At 41.2% G+C, this 18,361-nt stretch overlaps 2 protein-coding genes across 2 annotated transcripts in view; one reads left to right on the forward strand and one right to left on the reverse strand.

The window, feature by feature from the left end:
- The window catches only part of LOC124124444 (hephaestin-like protein), a 40,925-nt gene extending 34,989 nt beyond the window's left edge, over window positions 1-5,936 (reverse strand). Inside the window, exon 1 of the mRNA XM_046487617.2 lies at window positions 5,812-5,936. The gene's annotated coding sequence lies outside the window, so the exon portion shown is untranslated. The remainder of the gene's footprint in view (window positions 1-5,811) is intronic.
- A 1,335-nt stretch (window positions 5,937-7,271) lies between these two features.
- LOC124124449 (hephaestin-like protein) lies at window positions 7,272-16,907 on the forward strand. Its single transcript, XM_048393743.1, has 5 exons — window positions 7,272-7,287; window positions 10,732-10,972; window positions 13,099-13,205; window positions 15,148-15,316; window positions 16,421-16,907. Exons 1-5 carry the CDS (start codon window positions 7,272-7,274, stop codon window positions 16,905-16,907), a joined length of 1,020 nt encoding a protein of 339 aa, XP_048249700.1.
- Window positions 16,908-18,361: the final 1,454 nt, after the last annotated feature.

An 18,361-nucleotide genomic window follows, 5' to 3' on the forward strand; every position in this document is an offset into this window, starting at 1 on the left:
TGGAATATATATATCGATTGTACCACATAAAGGTACGTTTGAATGAACAGGTTCATATCACAGCGTACAGAATGGGCCACACCAGATAAATCTTCCTCTGCATAAGGCTTAAACATTGGAGGTATCACATGGAACCAACATAAAATGAACTATTACACTCGACTTATTACAAAATACCCATTGCCTGACAAATCCTCTTCTGCATAAGGCCCGCTAGACAGACCCTCACCCCACACAGTTGACCCTCTGTAATCCCAGTGTGCATAATGAAACATTGGACATCAGCTCTGAGAGTCAACAGATGGTCAAATTTATGTTTTGTTCTTAAAGATGGAAGGATTTTATTGAGATTAAAATCACGTATTTATAAAATCAGGTCTCTGAATACTATTATTGATATCATAGATTAGGCCTATCGTTGAAATGTAATAAAAAAAAGGCATGAATCTGATTCTTGTGAATATATATCTGATCAGCTATGAAGTCCTCAAAGCCTGCTATAGCCTGATAGCTTGGCTATGGATTCCTACAAACCCAAACATGCTTAGGTAGTCCTCAAAGCCTGCTATAAGAATGGTAAATGACAGTCCCTAATACCATTTGGAAATCTTTTGGTGATAATTGTGTTTAAAAACCTATGATCTCCGTTTATTTAGCAAGTTTTATCATCTAAAAAGCTGAATTCCGGCCAAATATTTCCATATTTATGGTCGGTCCCGAAAAGTTTATCGTATCGAGAAACCTAACAAAATCGTGGCACAGACCTATGTGAAAATATCAAGTTTGTCAGGTCACGGAAAGAGATGAACAGGGTTTGGTGACACGAAAAGATGAATGTTCTATTCTTGATGTATTTTCGTCCTGATCTTCACAACTTTTCTCGGAGTGTCACGGTTGGATACAAAATTATTTTTCTGTTCAAAAGAGAAGGGCCGTTACTGATATTCACCTCGTCGAAACTATCGCACCACCAAATGTGAAATGTAATTACCCATCATGTTTTATGATTTTGTTCTTGTTGTTAAATGTAAATGTATGTTCATAATGTGACATAGTTTTTATTTCAATACTCAAATATCTGTTATGAAACCTCCACTATATAACTAAATGTTCACAAGGCCTTACGTCTCAGATTTGCCATCTATCTGTTTGAATAAACGTCTTACACTAGACAGAGAGTCATGATATTGGCGCGTGAGCTGTGCCACGGCGTGAGCTGTGCTGTTTTTGAATACCCTCAATAAAGAAGGGAAAGCCATACACAGTGAATTTAACTTCTTTTTTCTGAGGTGTGTGACGAGCACGTCACTTCTCTCGTGAAATCGACATCAAGCTTCCCGGGAAAACTTTTCTTACCTCCCGGTAAAATGCCAAGAAAGGTTGCATTAACCTGATCCATTCAGGGTGTTTTCCACAACACAAAATTCTAAAAAAAAGCAAGTGTTGATCTGTCACGATTGACTGAATTTTTTATAAATTCCCATATAATTGTTACCATAGAGCTGTGTTTTCAAGCAAATGTGAATTCTTTTGTTAAAAGAAAAGCCGTTTCCAAACCACACCTAGCCTTTTCTTTTCTGCCAACCTCTGAATGCAAATATGAAATCTTAATAATAGTGCTACTGACGTTATAATCACAATATAACTTGAAGCATTTATCAAATCATAAAACACTTTGAACTGAATAAACATGATCATACATGAAGGTCGTAAGAAACCTTCCTTTGACACACCCTGGTTTGTCTTGGCATTGTAACTATCTTAATGGCGTAATTTCCCACTTGAACTAGAATTAACATGATCATACTTGCAGGTCATGAGAACCTGTTTCTTGGGCCCCCCTGGTTTGTATTGCAATTGTTATAATCTGAAGGCGCGACCCCCCAGTGTGGTACCTCAAATGTTTAACCCAGCCCAAATTTTGGGACCCTCTCTGGGGGGTCTGGCGGACCTTATGCAGAGGACAATTTGTCAGGTATGGGCCGTGTTGTACTCAGTAACATGTACCTGTTGATCTAAACTTACTTTCATCTGGTACTTTGAATGTATACTCTGGTCAAATTTTACCAGAGTGTCCACTGAGTGCATTAAGGGTCAACATTTGGGGGTGTCTGGCGGGCCTTATGCAGCAGACGATTTGTCTGGCAATGGGGTTTTTATTCTTAGTGGAGTGAAATAGTTCATTTTATGTTGATTTCATGTGGTACCTCCAATGTTTAACCCAGCCCAAATTTTGGGACCCTCTTTTGGGGTGTCTGGCAGGCCTTTTGCAGAGGAAGATTTGTCTGGCGTGGCCCATTCTGTACTCTGTGAGATGTAACAGTTCATTTACACTTACTTTCATGTGGTACCTCCAATGTTTGATCCAGCCCTTGAATGGCCCCTTCTTTTGGGGGGCCAGGGGCCATAGACAGCAGGGGCTCCCCGGCAGACATCCATATATGAATATGTTGGGTTACACAGTAAATGTTCCTGTGTTCGGATATTGGTACCTTGTTCGTTTGACCAAAGTGCTCTGGGCTGCCGGTCTAATACCCTGTACACGGTACTGGTTCGAATCCCCACATGGGTAGAATATGTGACGCCAAATCCGTTCTACCCCGGGTGCGGCTGAGTGAGAAAGATAGGTACTGTGTGTTTGAGTATTTGTATCAACCAGTACAACATTCAAAATCTTAATTCTGAGGGCGCACGGGTGGCCCAGTCGTTTAAGGCGCCGCGATTCGCTGCGCAGGGTTGCGTCCCTTTGGCAACATATGATTGTGGGTTCGAATCCGGTTCGCCCCAATTATGTTTATAGGTTTGTCAGCACCACACCCGTGCTCGTGGGTTTCACCGAAGTCTGATACCTACATCACTTCCGATTTTCCTCCTACATCAAGTTGACACGCCGTGATATAACTGGAATACTGTTTAAAAAGGAGTTAACCCCAACTCACTCACTCTAAATTCTTAATTCTGAATACTTACGATTTGTGAATGCAAAACGGACTTATTTCTCACGAAACACCTGCTTCACGCCCCCGGCACGTCAATGTTAAGTACTATCGCGCGATTATGACCCATGTGTTGACCCCAATACCGTATCTGCTTGTATAACGCTCTCTAATTTATAATGTTTTTATCTCACGAACGCAAAGGTGTTCACCCAGTCGGCACGTATTACAACTGGAGTATGTGAGATGTTTAAGACGGGACGATGTACCCTTCTTGATATTTTGCCTATATCCAGGTCTTGACGTCAGTACTAAAGCATTGCTTCAATGGACTACTAAAGCATTGCTTTAAATAGACTACTAAAGCATTGTTTCAATGGACTAGTAAAGCATTGCTTCAATGGACTACTAAAGCATTGCTTCAATGGACTACTAAAGCATTGTTTCAATGGACTACTAAAACATTGCTTCAATGGACTACTAAAGCATTGCTTCAATGGACAACTAAAGCATTGCTTCAAATAGACTACTAAAGCATTGGTTCAATTGACTACTAAAGCATTGCTTCAATGGACTACTAAAGCATTGCTTCAAATAGACTACTAAAGCATTGCTTCAAAGGCGTAATCATTAATGATTATCAGTCGAGTTGACTAACGAAGTAATGTGAATGAATCAAAGCTGTTGGGCTGCTAAGTTGCACTTTAAAAAAGTGTATGTTTAAAGAGAAACTATGCTATAAATTCAATTGCCCGCGGTTAATATATGCAATGAAGTCACCATCAATACCCTATGTGAAACAGACATTATCTTTCCGTTATAATGGTAATCATTTACTATAATCATAAAGTTTGAATTAACATATTTGCATTGTATGTTTTGAACACATGAATCCAATGTTTTTGGACACCCAAGATGCCTGTCCAGTCTCCCATAAATATCATACACAGTGTACATGTTTATCAATGACGTCAACGGTGTCACTGCCATTAATATTACTTTAAAATGTCATGTATTGTCAGAGCTCCAGATAAGCTTTTGGTGTTATGGGTATTTTACCCATGCATTTTAAAATCATTGGGTATCAGTAATTCTATCTGGGTATTCAAATTTCTGTTACCCACTTGTTTTTACACATGTGGGTATTTCAGTTAAATATTTAAAATCACTATTCATCTAGTCCCTGCAAACTGGTGTCGTGTAGGTTCGAGAGCTTTATAAGACTCAAAAATACCACGATACTTCCGCAAGAAAGTGTGATGGCAAATGATCATGATGTAACTGTCATCGTGGAGTTTGGCAAGGTTGATGGGATGCCTGTTTATAATTTCAAAATAAGTTCCTGATTTGCTAATCGAATGCGCAGGGTTACTTCACAATATTTTGATGATACGCACAAGTTTTATTTTTGTAGCGTATCTGTAACGTTCGTTGCGTATTTGATACACTTGGATTTTATTTTACTGCGTATTTCTGCATTTCTGATGAGTATTTTATGCAGATACGCAGCTTATCTGGAGCTCTGATTGTGAATGACAGTGACAGTTATATAAACCAGGCGTTTTCCCCGATAGTGGAGGGTCCCGGCTGTTCCGCTGACCTGACTTGTTTGTCAGTCATATAACACAGCTCCTTATGATCCAAGCTAATAATAACTTGTTTCCTGTTTGCATATTTATAGTTTTATTGATCATGACTTACTGACAGAAACAGCGCATAACACAAATACCCAGGGTTTATGAGGTGGTGAGCGAACACCGTACACACCGTCCTTGGTAAACACCGCCCATTCCGTCCAAGATAAAGTGATAGTTAGTTGAATACATATTCAAAATATGTATGAAGACACAAATGTAATTGTTTACTAAACGTAATTGGTATCTTTATGGTAATGAAAGCTCTTGACCCAACTCCATACTTTACCAAAACTTTTTAGCCGCGATTAACTACATGCTTTCGGATTAAGGTATCGGATTAAAGACTGGAAACCAGGAGAAATTATTTTCATCCATTGTGGATGAACGCTGAAGGCCATACAAAATAATATTTATTCCTTGGTAACACACACACACACACACACACACACACACACACACACACACACACACACACACACACACACACACACACACACACACACACACACACATACACACACACAGACACACACTTATATTCACATTTACAAAACTGTGATTGAATATTAATTAATATATATCATAATTTATCACACGTACAATAAAGGATATGTACATTTTTGTAGTGGAACTTACAAAATACACATACAGATAACGTACCACTCTGCTGTCTTGCATACGGGACTGGTCATTCATAATAGGGTGGGCCGATGAAATTAAGAGGGTTAGGGGATTGGGGTCATGCAAAAATGACAAAACGAAAGAGAAGAGGGTGGGTTCGCCAAATTTATCACACCTAGGGTGTGGGGTGGGGGAGCATGAAATATTGACACAGTTCCAATTAATAGAACATTTATACATTTGAGCATTATTGGGTACTGGTCATTTATGAAAAAAATGTCACATATATGGGGTGGATGGGGGAAGCATGAAACATGTTACATATAATGGGAGGTGCCCCCACCCCAACCCACCCCAACCCAACCCACCCCACCCAACCCTCAGTACTTAGATAACTACTTTAACTATCGAGCGTTTTGGATGAATGTATACAGGCAACACACAACCTCATAGAAGATATATCATTGATACTCACTATAAAGAGTTAATGCATTTAAGGGGCTATGCCTATATTCCCGTCACGTGTTATTATTGACTGCAGACGGTGCACATTGTGCATTATGTATGTTTAAATCCGTCAATCAAAAAGTATTGACATCGAATTTAATAAAACATACCTTCGTCTTGCCCGTCCCGTCCTCGCAACTGTCGACATGTGCTGATGAGAACGTCACCAAAGAGCACACAACATCTCGCCACCCGATTCACTCATCCGAGACATCACGAGACTGTAACCAGATCATGTGACGCACAATGAGAAAATCCGGGGATTCTTCCGCTATGAACATTTGATGCACTTCCCAACAAATCTACCTGATTATAACTGGCACTGATCAGGGAGGCTGCTTTGTGTGGCCCCGAGTTGATCTCAATGAAATCGTAAAGTGTAAAAAATAGTCCCACAGTCGAAACTAATGACAGAAGTTGAATGAACACATGGAGACCTTGTGGACATCGGCATACTGACATAATGGCGGCATGGTCGAGGAGGCCATCGGAACATGATGCTGTACTCATTGCATGAACATTGCATCAAATTATACATTTTTGCAAGGAGGAGGGAAGGTTGAGTGAGTGAGTTGGGTTTAACGCCGCTTTTAACAGTATTCTAGTTATATCGCGGCGTGTCAGCTTAATGTGGGAGGAAAGCCCGAAGTGATGCAGGTCTCAGACGTTTACCACTTCGGTGAAACCCACGAGCACGGGTATGGTGCTGACAAACATAGAAACATAATCTGGGCGAACCGGGACTCGAACCCACAATCATAGGTTTCTGGCTTGCCCAGGGGACGCAACTCTGCACAGCGAATCGAGGCGCCTTAGACGACTGGGCCACCGTGTTCCCGAGGAGGGAAGTGCATTGAACTGCAGATGTATACTCACCGACAAAATGTGAGGGGAGGTTTAATGCGTCGAAGAGTATTGTACTTACACTACTGCCTAAAAGTTCATTCCCCTTACACGCATGGGCAACGCGTTACGCAACCCGTTTGCACCCCGTTGGTCACTCGTGTGGAACCAGTCCGCCACGCGTGTGATACCCGTGTGCAACGCGTGTCACACTCATTAGAGGGGGAACAAACTTTTGACCAAAGGAGGACCCACAGGCATGTCTAGCTGAACCTGGAGGTGGTAACAAGGAGATAACTTTTTGATTTCCTGACGAAAAATGTTAATACACATTTTATTATATGTACTTGCTGATGTTTCATTTTTAGATGTGATTACATGGTGTCTTGCGATGGTGTTAAGAGAATACATGATCCTGTTACATGTTATTGCTATTCAAATGCTTTTTTATGATTTGACATTAAGCGTCTGTAGTACGACTTTCAGTGATCATGTTTATGAGGTTTGGTGGAGCATTGTTTTTATTGGACCCTAATTACTTTATGATGGTTGGGCCTCTTCGTCTCAGCTCCATAGCCGTGACGCTGGGAAAGGGCAGCATGTAATTAATGAGAGTAGAATATATCCTGGAGGATACACTTGAGGGAGAGGGCTATACTAATTACCGTACTACAGGAAGAGACCGTAGACGTGAGCACGGGGTTGTGTGTAAGATGGCCGTCGCATAATGGCCGCCAGGAGTGGTAAACATTGAGCTAAAGCAGTGTTGTTTTCACGGGCCTGTTGAATAAATTTCCAGCGCTGCTGTCCATATATCTTCTACTTGATCCTGGATACATCATTTTGGCATTTACATTATAATATTTTTCAACGTACATTAATGGTTTACTAGTCATATATTTTAGAGTATTTGTCAATTGTGTTGAACGTACAAGCAATAATTGTAATTTGTGGTGACATCTAAATTTAAACGTCTCATTTAAAACAATAAGTAAGTACGATAATAAATAATAATATTCAAATCGCATTAAAAGACAATGATAACAAGATTCATATGTAACCCTAAAGCCTGTGTTCCACATTCATAGCCAGGAGGACACCTACTGACTAAACAAAGGGAAAAAGCTTGCCCTTACATATATGTAGAGACATCATCTGAATATGACTATATATGCAAATGTTACGAAACTGTACCTATCTTCACGAATTATTAAAAAATGGGCATAAAGTTCACGGAGACGAAAGCTATAGATACAATACCATATTTTATTTTTTAGATGATAAAGTACATCATTTGATAATGAATTCAGTTATTGATATCTCAAAACCGATTTTCCATATTAATAAACATTTCATGATAAAACACAATCAAATTTGTGATATAAATTCATTCTTTAGTATCCATAAATGAATTATTGATATCATATAACGAATAAATAGTAAAAAGGCGCCCTATATATTGTTCTTTGTGGACTGTATTAAGTAACATCACGGCTATAATGTTAATTGCTAGTCTTTTTTCTGCACCATCATTTCATCATTTCTTTCATCTTATGAAAAACTGTTCAAAAATGGCAACTTATAATTAACCAAGGTAATAATACTTACCCGACCTGCGTTTATTTATCTCTCTGTCATTATTATCGTTAACATGTGTCTACTTTTAAGTGTATATACTTATGTCATACATCGTACTGGTTAAGGAATGACACATCATCGCGAGATATATGTACTCCATACACATGATTCTATAGCACAGAAAATCGTTACCCCGAGTTACTGTGTAACGGTTCACCCCTTGTTTTCAGGGTTTATGCACGCCAGAGCGACATTGGGGTGACAATGGTGTGACAAAAAGTGTTTTGAGCCATTGCGAGTTAGTGTTTTGGATTATATTGTTGTAGTTTTGAAGTTTTATAGACTTTTTAAATTTGTTCTTGATCTCCGCTTTGGAGGTATGGAAATAGATTTCTAATGAGGGTTGTTGGGTCGCTATATTGGATGCGATGTGTGCTGTGTTATTGCCTGGTATATTTGTGTGTCCCGGGGCCCAGAGTAGACTGATTTGTTTGTTGTTTTTGTTGTTGGTCTATTTGTATTCCTAGTCCTGTTTTTCCATTGGTTTGGGATGCGTCGGTGTAAATGTGAGTGTGTGTCGGCCAGTTAGTGTGGAGGTGTCTAAGGGTTGCTTCGGCCTTTTTTGCAGTTGGGGTGCCGGAGGTCGGCTATGTATTGTAGGGAGGGAGGTGTGTGTGATATATTGCTTAGATTGTGGGTGTGTATTAGCTTGTGTAGGTGGGTCATGTATGGGGCTATGATTTTATTTTGTTGTAGTTAGTAGTTGAAATGCCGCTTAGGACCGGAGCGGCGTAGTCGATTTTGGATTGAATAAGTGTTTTGTAGGAGGGTTTGTTTTTCAGACCCCCAATTGTTACCTTTAATAGCTCTCATTAAGTTTAAATCTTTTTCACAAGAGTTGACCAATTTTGATATATGGGGGCCCCATGTAAGGTGTTGGTCAAATGTAACCCCTGGGAACTTAGCTTCTTTTTGGTATGTAATTTCTTTGTCATTAAGGTGAAGTTTGGGTGTGTAATTTTGCATATATTGTTTTTTGAAGAGCATGCCAATGGTCTTTTTGGTGTTGATTTGGAATCCCCAGTTGGAAGCCCATTTTTGGATATTGTTTAAAGCAGATTGCATTCTGGTTTTATTTAAATTAATGGAGGCCGAGGTGGTGCGAATTTTGCTGTGGTATTTTTTTCTTCATTTTTGGAATCTGAGAAGATGTCATTTATCATAAAATTGAATAGTGTTGGCGATAAGATGCTTCCTTGTGGAGTACCGTTTTCAATGGGGTGTGTGTCGGATAGGGTTTCATGGGATTTAACGGTGATGTGTCTGTCTGTTAGGAGAGAGTGAATGAAGTTTAGTATTCTCCCATTGATATGATTGTTTTCGAGTTTTTTAAGGAGGCCGTTATGCCAAACCATGTCGAAAGCTTTGCTGAAATCTATAATGATGGCCAGGGTGTATTGTTTCATTGATTGCGCAGTCCTAATGTCTTCTTCTAGGTGTAGAATGCGGTCTAATGTTTGTCTGTTATTTGTGAAACCGCTCTGGTCTGGGCTTATTAGTCTGTTTATAGAGATGTGATGCTTAAGTCTATTATTGATAATTGATTCAAGGATTTTGCATATATGGGAGGTTAGAGTTATGGGGAGGAAACACCTGGTGGCACTTAACTGTTTAAAGAATTCTTGTATATCTTTTGTAATCGATCACTGTGATAATAACTTTTAGAATATATTGTCCAATGACATTTGATGACGGTGAATATTATGCACTGATTTTACGAGATATTTTGGGATTCGCACCTGGACTAGTTTGTCAAGATGCTCCGTGGTGTGCATAATTCAATCTAATAAACATCATATAAAGTAATCTAGGATGTCATTGATCAGATAGCGAATCCTGGTAGCTAGGGGACAAAACGTGTTTTAACATAAACAAATGGTTGAATGCTTGCTACTTTTATTCTCGAGTGAGTGGGTGAGCATGGATAATATTTTAGCCATATAGCGATGGAAACTAGGTACAGAAAAGTACGGTTATAACGAACTCAAACGGACTACTAATTTTAGTTCGTTATAAACCATAGTTCGTTATAATCATATATACAGCATAACTACAGCAAATAGTCGGGACCCAAAAGTAAGTTCGTTATATCCGTCAGTTCGTTATAAGCGTGTTCGTTTTAAACGAAGTTTACTGTATTAGGTTTAAAATATTTGTCGAAAAAAGGACAGTAAAATAGTAAGGTATATTACAGTTTCTGAATAAAAGAAATGAGATAATTTCTTTTAAAAAGAAATTATCTAGTGAATAATGCCGTATATTACTACTATAGTTAGCGAGTGAGTTGGGTTTAACGCCGCTTTAAACAGTACATCAGTAATATCAGGAAGTTATATGGTGAACATACGTGTGGACAACCTGGAAACGTAACCAGGGTGAACCGAGATTCGAACCCACGATCATAGGATCGCGTCATTCTAAACGGCATTTCTGACACAGACGAACCAACGTGAAAATCGAAGGCGAGATCAGTGCGTAAGGTCCGATCTTAGTGCCCCTCCCCGCGGAATAATGTTATACTGTGTTGCAATTATATTATGGTTGTGCAGGTGCCCTCAACAACACAGACCTCGCCCGCCACTACGCCTTGTACGTCACCACCGTGGACGAGTCCAAGAGCTGGTACGTCGACCACAACCTCGGACACTTCCCTCGCAACATCAGCAGCAGAGATGCGGACTTCAGATGGACTTCCTCAATCCATGCCATCAACGGCTACGTGTTCGGCAACCTCCCCGACATCACAGCATGTGTAGGGGAAACAGTCACGTGGCACATGGCCGGGCTAGGGTCAGTCCAGGATCTTCACTCGCTGTCCATCAGCGGTCATTCGTTTGAATACTGACCGCCTCCGTGGTCTTGTGGTAGAGCGTCCGCCCGGAGAGCGGAAGGTCCAGGGTTCGATCCCGGGCCGCGTCATACAAAAAGACGTTAAAAGATTGTACTTGTTGTTACCCTGTCTGGCGCTCGGCATTAAGGGGCTAAAACAAGGACTGGTCGGCTCGGAGTCAGTATACTGTGTCTGAGTGGGGTATTCATGTTAAACTGCGGCATGGTATCTCAGTGAGCTAGCACTATAAATCGGCATCAGTCCGGACTAGTACAAGCAGCCACACACACACATACACGTGCATGCACGTCGCTATATAAGTGCAATAATCTTGGACGCGACGTTAAACTCAATTTCACCTCACCTCACCTCACCGTTTGAATACTATCACCACAGGTGAGACATGTGTGCACTCCGAACAGATCCTACTGCCTCATGCTTGTCGCCGTCTTGAGATTCCTAAGTAGAATAAGGCCCGATGCTGGACTTCCTTGAATGTCTCCTGGTCAGACCCGTTCTCCACTGTCAATGCCTGTGTCTCCCCGTGGACATGCCTACCAAAGTCGACAAAGTTTTTAGAAAACGATGAGTAAGCAGCAGCTGGATTGAAATTCGTTGTTTTCTGAATGGTTTTAGTGTGCAAAATCTACTCATATTCCTGCTAGTCTATATTTTAGCGTCCAAAATAGACAAATAGCATATGTTTGTTTTGGAACGCACGGTATTTTTGTCCTGGTACGTGGAGGCCTCGTGGAGATACTGGAGCAATATTGGTCACCAGTATCTCATATTTGTCTTTACGTGGCGATTTCTGTGCAGAATAGGTCCCCGGTATCTCAGGCTTGTCTCCCTGTGTGGATTCCTGTGCAGGATAGGTGGCCAGTATCTCATGCTTGTCTCCCCGTAGCGATACCAGCGCAGAATAGGTCCCCAGTATCTCATGCTTGTCTCCCCGTTGCGATACCTGTACAGAATAGGTCCCCAGTATCTCATGCTTGTCCCCCCGTGGCGATGCAGAATAGGTCCCAAGTATCTCATGCTTGTCTCCCTGTGTGGATTCTTGTGCAGAATAGGTCCCAAGTATCTCATGCTTGTCTCCCTGTGGCGATACCTGTGCAGAATAGGTCCCCAGTATCTCATGCTTGTCTCCCCATGGGGATTACAGGACAGATTAGGTTCCCAGTTCCCAGTTGACATAAGTTTGAACGCGACTTTAAGCATAATTTCCCCTCAGCTCATTCATAGGTAATAACGGATTAGGGGCGTTACCCATGTTTCTGGCAAACTGTGTCTGTGTCGTTTGTTTCGAGAAGATCAGGGGTGGTGTGTCAGCATGGTACATTCTTGAGTCTCCAAGGCCGAACATAACTTTACTTTTACTATCACTAGAAGAAGTGTAAAATCACACTCAATAACTTATTCACTACATTCAGACGATAAAATGTTTTGAATTTTTTTGGAAAAAGTTTCGCAGTGAGTAATATGTACGTGTTATTATTTATATAAGTATGACAGTCTGTATCCAGGCAACTAGAGGAAGCCAACGTTCAGAGTTCACATGGAGTAGGATAAGTGACCGTCCAAAATCTTAAGTGTTTGGTGGACTTTTCAGCTACCAGTGAACTGGAACTGTGAACGGAGTAACATAGTTTATTGCAATAATATTGGCAAAAACATGTTTTTGTTTGCGACATTATGTTGCCATGGTCTAGGGCTGGGACGAGTCCAAATGTACTACCCGGGTACCCGACACCCTATTACCCGGCCCTACCCGGTTACCCGCTATAGGTCTCAAGAGTTGGGTACAAAATGTCCGAATCGGAATTGTTTTACCGCAGCCCTGGCAAAAACTATTTAGATACACGTATATAACGATCTGATCATGCATACACTGCAGTTGATAGACGCTTTATACTTACTCGAACATATAAAAGTCACGAATGCTTGCATATTGAGAAAGAAATGTGAACATTAGCCATACTTGTAGTGTAACCATTGGGTTTTATTGTTAATGGCATTACAGTATATAACGTGACTTACCTCCAGGCCCCGTTCCACAAAGCGATCTTATGGTTTCTTGCTTCAGACAAAACACAGTCAACCTGGACACGGCCCAGTTTTCAACAGCAACAACAACTGCTGTCTCCCCGGGGCGGTGGCGAATTAGTTGTGAGGTGACCGAGCATGCCGCGAGTAAGGCGATCAGAGTTACTTCCCTTGTATTGTCGCAAGCCGCGCACCACACTCCGAACTTAGCATAACACCACTGCCACAGGCTAATTTGCATATCCGTGACCGGACTTTTTCTTGTTTGTAAACAAACGTGAATTTTCAGAAATCAGAATAGAACGGACTCATGCAATTATTTTGGGGCGCTGTACATTTTGTTTTGCATAATTATATAAATATGCTACTACAACTGCGACAGTGAGTTGAATCACAATACATATTTACGCATCAATATGCCGTAGGGCTTCGGTGACAGCACGTGGAGCCGTACCACCAATGTAAACATAGGATAACTACGCAAATAGAAATTTTTCACGATTTAGTATATTTTCTCAGAGAAAGTTAACCATTCTATGACATATGTATTTATAATATCTAGATATGTAGAATTGTAGAAAAAAGAACAGATGGAAAACATAATTATGCAACACAATGCTGGTCGCATTGTATATGCTTATGAAGACATACGAGAATTACGAGCTAGGACATTCTTAGTAGGACCCGGTTATGTACAGCTCATAGTGTCTCTCCATAACGTTTCAATACAGGAGTGGGTTCGAATCCCGGTTCACCCCGATTATATTTCTATGTCTTTGGTCACAATACCCGTGCTCGTGGATTTCACCAAAGTGGTAAACGTCTGAGACCTGCATCACTTCGGGCTTCCCTCCCACATTAAGATGACATGCGGTGATATAACTGGAACACTGTTTAAAGCAGTGTTAAAACCCCACTCACTCACTCACTATCTCACTATCTCACTCACTCACTCACTCACTCACTCACTCACTTACTCGATCACTCACTCACTCACTCACTCACTCACTACAGGACCAACCCTCTAATTATAGAGCTGGTCAAAAATTAACTGAACTTAATAATGGTTCAGGTTCTTAATTGAAATAATTTCGTATTCATTATTGTTCATATTACACACCTGCCTTTTTCAGAATCCATGTCCTCATCAAAAATCGATTTACTTACTCACCATGCCAAACAACAACATTAGGCCACAACAAATTCATAGCTGTATATAAATCTTCTGATTCCGTTGCCCTAAAATTATATGTTGGTGGTCAGGCTCAGATTAGGCGCATTTACAATACCACTGACTCCATACCTTGCTTAAACAACGACGGAAATAGATATAAAAGGCTACAATTATCCGCAATGGCTTAAACGAGGAAGATCATATTTATGTTTTTGAATAGATGCATATTGTATTCCATTAGTTAAATTGAAAAATACCAGAGGAACGACAGGGAATAACTGATTATCAATGGAACACTTTTAACTCACAGGTGTTCGAGTAGATTGTCCTTTAACAGGGCGTACGGGTGGCCTAGTTAGCTGTGCTTAGCTGCTTGTCGTGGATGTGCCAGAAACCTATGATCGTGCGTTCGAATCCCGGTTCGCCCCGATGTTGTCTCAAGGTCTGTCAGCATCATACCCATACTCGTGGGTTTCACCAAAGTGGTGAATGTCTGAGACCTGGGATTTCCTCCCACATTAAGCTGACACGCCGTGATGCAACCGATATCCTGTTCAAAGTTTCGTTAAACCAAACTAACTCACTCGCTCACTTACTCACTCACTCTACGTGTGAACGGAGATATATCTGCTGTGGAAATTTAGAGATGTGTCACCACTGATTTGAAATCTCTAAATTATCCCATAAAATGTACAGGTATCAAATCAATTAGAGGTCTCAAATCTCAAATTGAAAACCCCAATAGGTTTATCTCCTCTACAACACATGTCAGAAGAACAGATGTTATCAGGCGTCAAAACCTGTTTCCTTTGTTATTTGAATCAATTTGTGCCGATGGAAAAACAATTTATTTGCTGTGGCCTAGGATGTACATTACGGTACATTATCTACATCCGTCTTGTCTTGTTTCCGCAGACGGGATGGTCGCCATCTTCGACGTCCGGAAGTGGTATCTTCTGCACTATCAGCCGACTTACCTCAGCAACCTACGCAGGCACTACATTGCTGCGGAGGAAATTATCTGGGACTACGGACCAACAGGCAGAAACTTATTTAATGGCGACTCACTCACCGAACAAGGAAGGTTGAATACAATGACGTTGTTACAGGCGTATCCTGTAACCAAACATACTGCGCTGTCGCTTTAAGTTGGATAACGAATGATGAAAGCAATGGCGGATATATAACGCAAACACGGATTAAACACGGAATAAACACGGAATAAACACGGAATAAACACGGAATAAACACGGAATAAACATGCATGCATCAACATGTAATTGATTTTACTCATGTAGCGTCTGCCCGGAGAGCGGGATCGATGCCGGGCCGTATCATACCAAAATATGCTAAAAGATGGTACATGTTGTTAACCTGCCTGTCGCTCTGCATTTAGGGGGTATGCTAAGAACTGGTCGGCTCGGAAGCTGTATACTGTGTTTGAGTGGGGTATTCTTGTTAAACAGCGGCGTGGTGTCTCAGTGGCCTATTACTATAAAACCGATTAGTATGATAATCAGACACACGCACGCACACGCGCACACACACACACACACACACACACACACACACACACACACACACACACACACACACACACACACACACACACGTGCGGTAGTTAGGGTATTCACCGGACACAGATCCGTTTCCTATACTTTAATATAGACTTAGGTGAGGTGAGGTGAAATGGGGTTTAACGTCGCGTCCAAGATTATTGCACTTATATAGCGACGTGCATGTACGTGTGTGTGTGGCTGCTTGTACTAGTCCGGACTGATGCCGATTTATAGTGCTAGCTCACTGAGATACCATGCCGCAGTTTAACATGAATACCCCACTCAGACACAGTATATTGACTCCGAGCCGACCAGTCCTTGTTTTAGCCCCTTAATGCCGAGCGCCAGACAGGGTAACAACAAGTGCCATCTTTTAACGTCCTTTGGTATGACGCGGTCGGGGATTGAACCCCGGACCTTCCGCTCTCCGGGCGGACGCTCTACCACTAGACCACGGAGGCGGTCTATAGACTTAGGTCAGTCTTAGCGCCACGATCTTTTTTTGTGAAACGGGCCCCAGGTTCGAGTCAGGGTGGTCCCTGCGGGGATGTGTATATACAACATGTTCTACTAATGTCCTGACACTGTTCCGGTAAGTGACTTCAGACCTCACCCCATCTTCATTTCAGTGAATCTGAAAAGTATTTCAAGCGAGACAACCACCACATTGGCGGAGCCTACAAGAAGGCCGTCTTCAGAGCATATGACGACTTCAAGTTCCAGACCAAGAAAATCCAAGATAGCCGCCAAAAGCATGACGGTTTTCTTGGTCCCGTGATAAGAATCGAGGTTGGAGATTTGGTTCAAGTCACCTTCAAGAACATGGCCAGTCGGCCGTACTCCCTGCATGCCGAAGGCGTGAAGTTCAGGAAGAACAGCGAGGGGTCCGAGTACAATGACGGCAGTGACGGTGAGAATACGGCATACTCGATTATCCAGTGTATCATATCTCCTTTTCATTCGGCTAAATTCCCTGGACCAATTCGACAACAAATTTTCATCTCGGACGTGACGTCAGCATTCAAATATCTCTTTTCCCTAACTTGGTGCAGAATTTCTCTCGCTTACAAGTGTACGGCTACATGTAGCGTCATGCTATTTGAATATGGCTCTTAACGAAGCTGTTATGGCCATTGGTTCAGGGTATTTATCGTTACAAATAGCAACATAATACACTGGGTAATCGAGGCGTTGTCATGGGTGGGCTCTTATTCTTGGTGTCCCACGCCAACATTCTGTCGGATTTTTGCTTAGACAACATATTATACAATCTTATCATTAGCTAATAATATGTGCTGTCCGTAAATAATATTAATAATGACAATAACAACAACAATAACAATAACAATGATAATAATAATAATGATGATGATGATAATACTCATCATCAACATCATCATCATCATCATCTTTGTTGCGATTGTTTAACATCATAGTACTTGAAGCAACAGATCCGTGTTGGCATGACTGAATCGAACCTAGGGACTGCCTGTTTGCCCTACCTGGTGTGTTTTTAATTCGCGTCGGCTACGTCCACGTCCATGCTTCCACACTGACACTGTCACGAACAGTAAGTGCAGCGGATATAAACACACTATATTATACAAGCTGGTGCAGCGGATATATACACACTATATTATACAAACAGGTGCAGCGGAAATATACACACTATATTATACAAACAGGTGCAGCGGAAATGTGCACACTGTATTAGAGAAGCAGGTGCACCGGAAAAATGCACACTGTATTAGAGAAGCAGGTGCAGCGGAAGTGTGCACACTGTATAAGAGACGCAGGTGCAGCGGATATATAGACACATTATATTATACAAGCGAGTGCAGCGGAAATGTGCACACAGTATTAGAGAAGCAGGTGCAGCGGTTGTATACACACTATATTATACAAACAGGTTTAAGGGATGTATACACACTATATTATACAAACAGGTTTAAGGGATGTATACACACTATATTATACAAGCAGGTTCAAGGGATGTATACACACTATATTATACAAACAGGTTTAAGGGATGTATACACACTATATTATACAAGCAGGTTCAAGGGATGTATACACACTATATTATACAAGCAGGTTCAAGGGATGTATACACACTATATTATACAAGCAGGTGCAGCGGATGTATACACACTATATTATACAAGCAGGTGCAGCGGATGTATACACACTATGTTATACAAGCAGGTTCAAGGGATGTATACACACTATATTATACAAGCAGGTTCAAGGGATGTATACACACTATATTATACAAACAGGTGCAGGGGATGTATACACACTGTATTATGCAAGCAGGTTCAAGGGATGTATACACACTGTATTATACAAGCAGGTTCAAGGGATGTATACACACTGTATTATACAAGCAGGTGCAGGGGATGTATACACACTATATTATACAAGCAGGTTCAAGGGATGTATACACACTGTATTATACAAGCAGGTGCAGGGGATGTATACACACTATATTATACAAGCAGGTTCAAGGTATGTATACACACCATATTATACAAGCAGGTTCAAGGGATGTATACACACTATATAATACA

The sequence above is a fragment of the Haliotis rufescens genome, unplaced genomic scaffold (genome assembly GCF_023055435.1).
Source record: "Haliotis rufescens isolate VD_foot unplaced genomic scaffold, xgHalRufe1.0.p SCAF_12, whole genome shotgun sequence".
Lineage (NCBI taxonomy): Eukaryota > Metazoa > Mollusca > Gastropoda > Lepetellida > Haliotidae > Haliotis > Haliotis rufescens.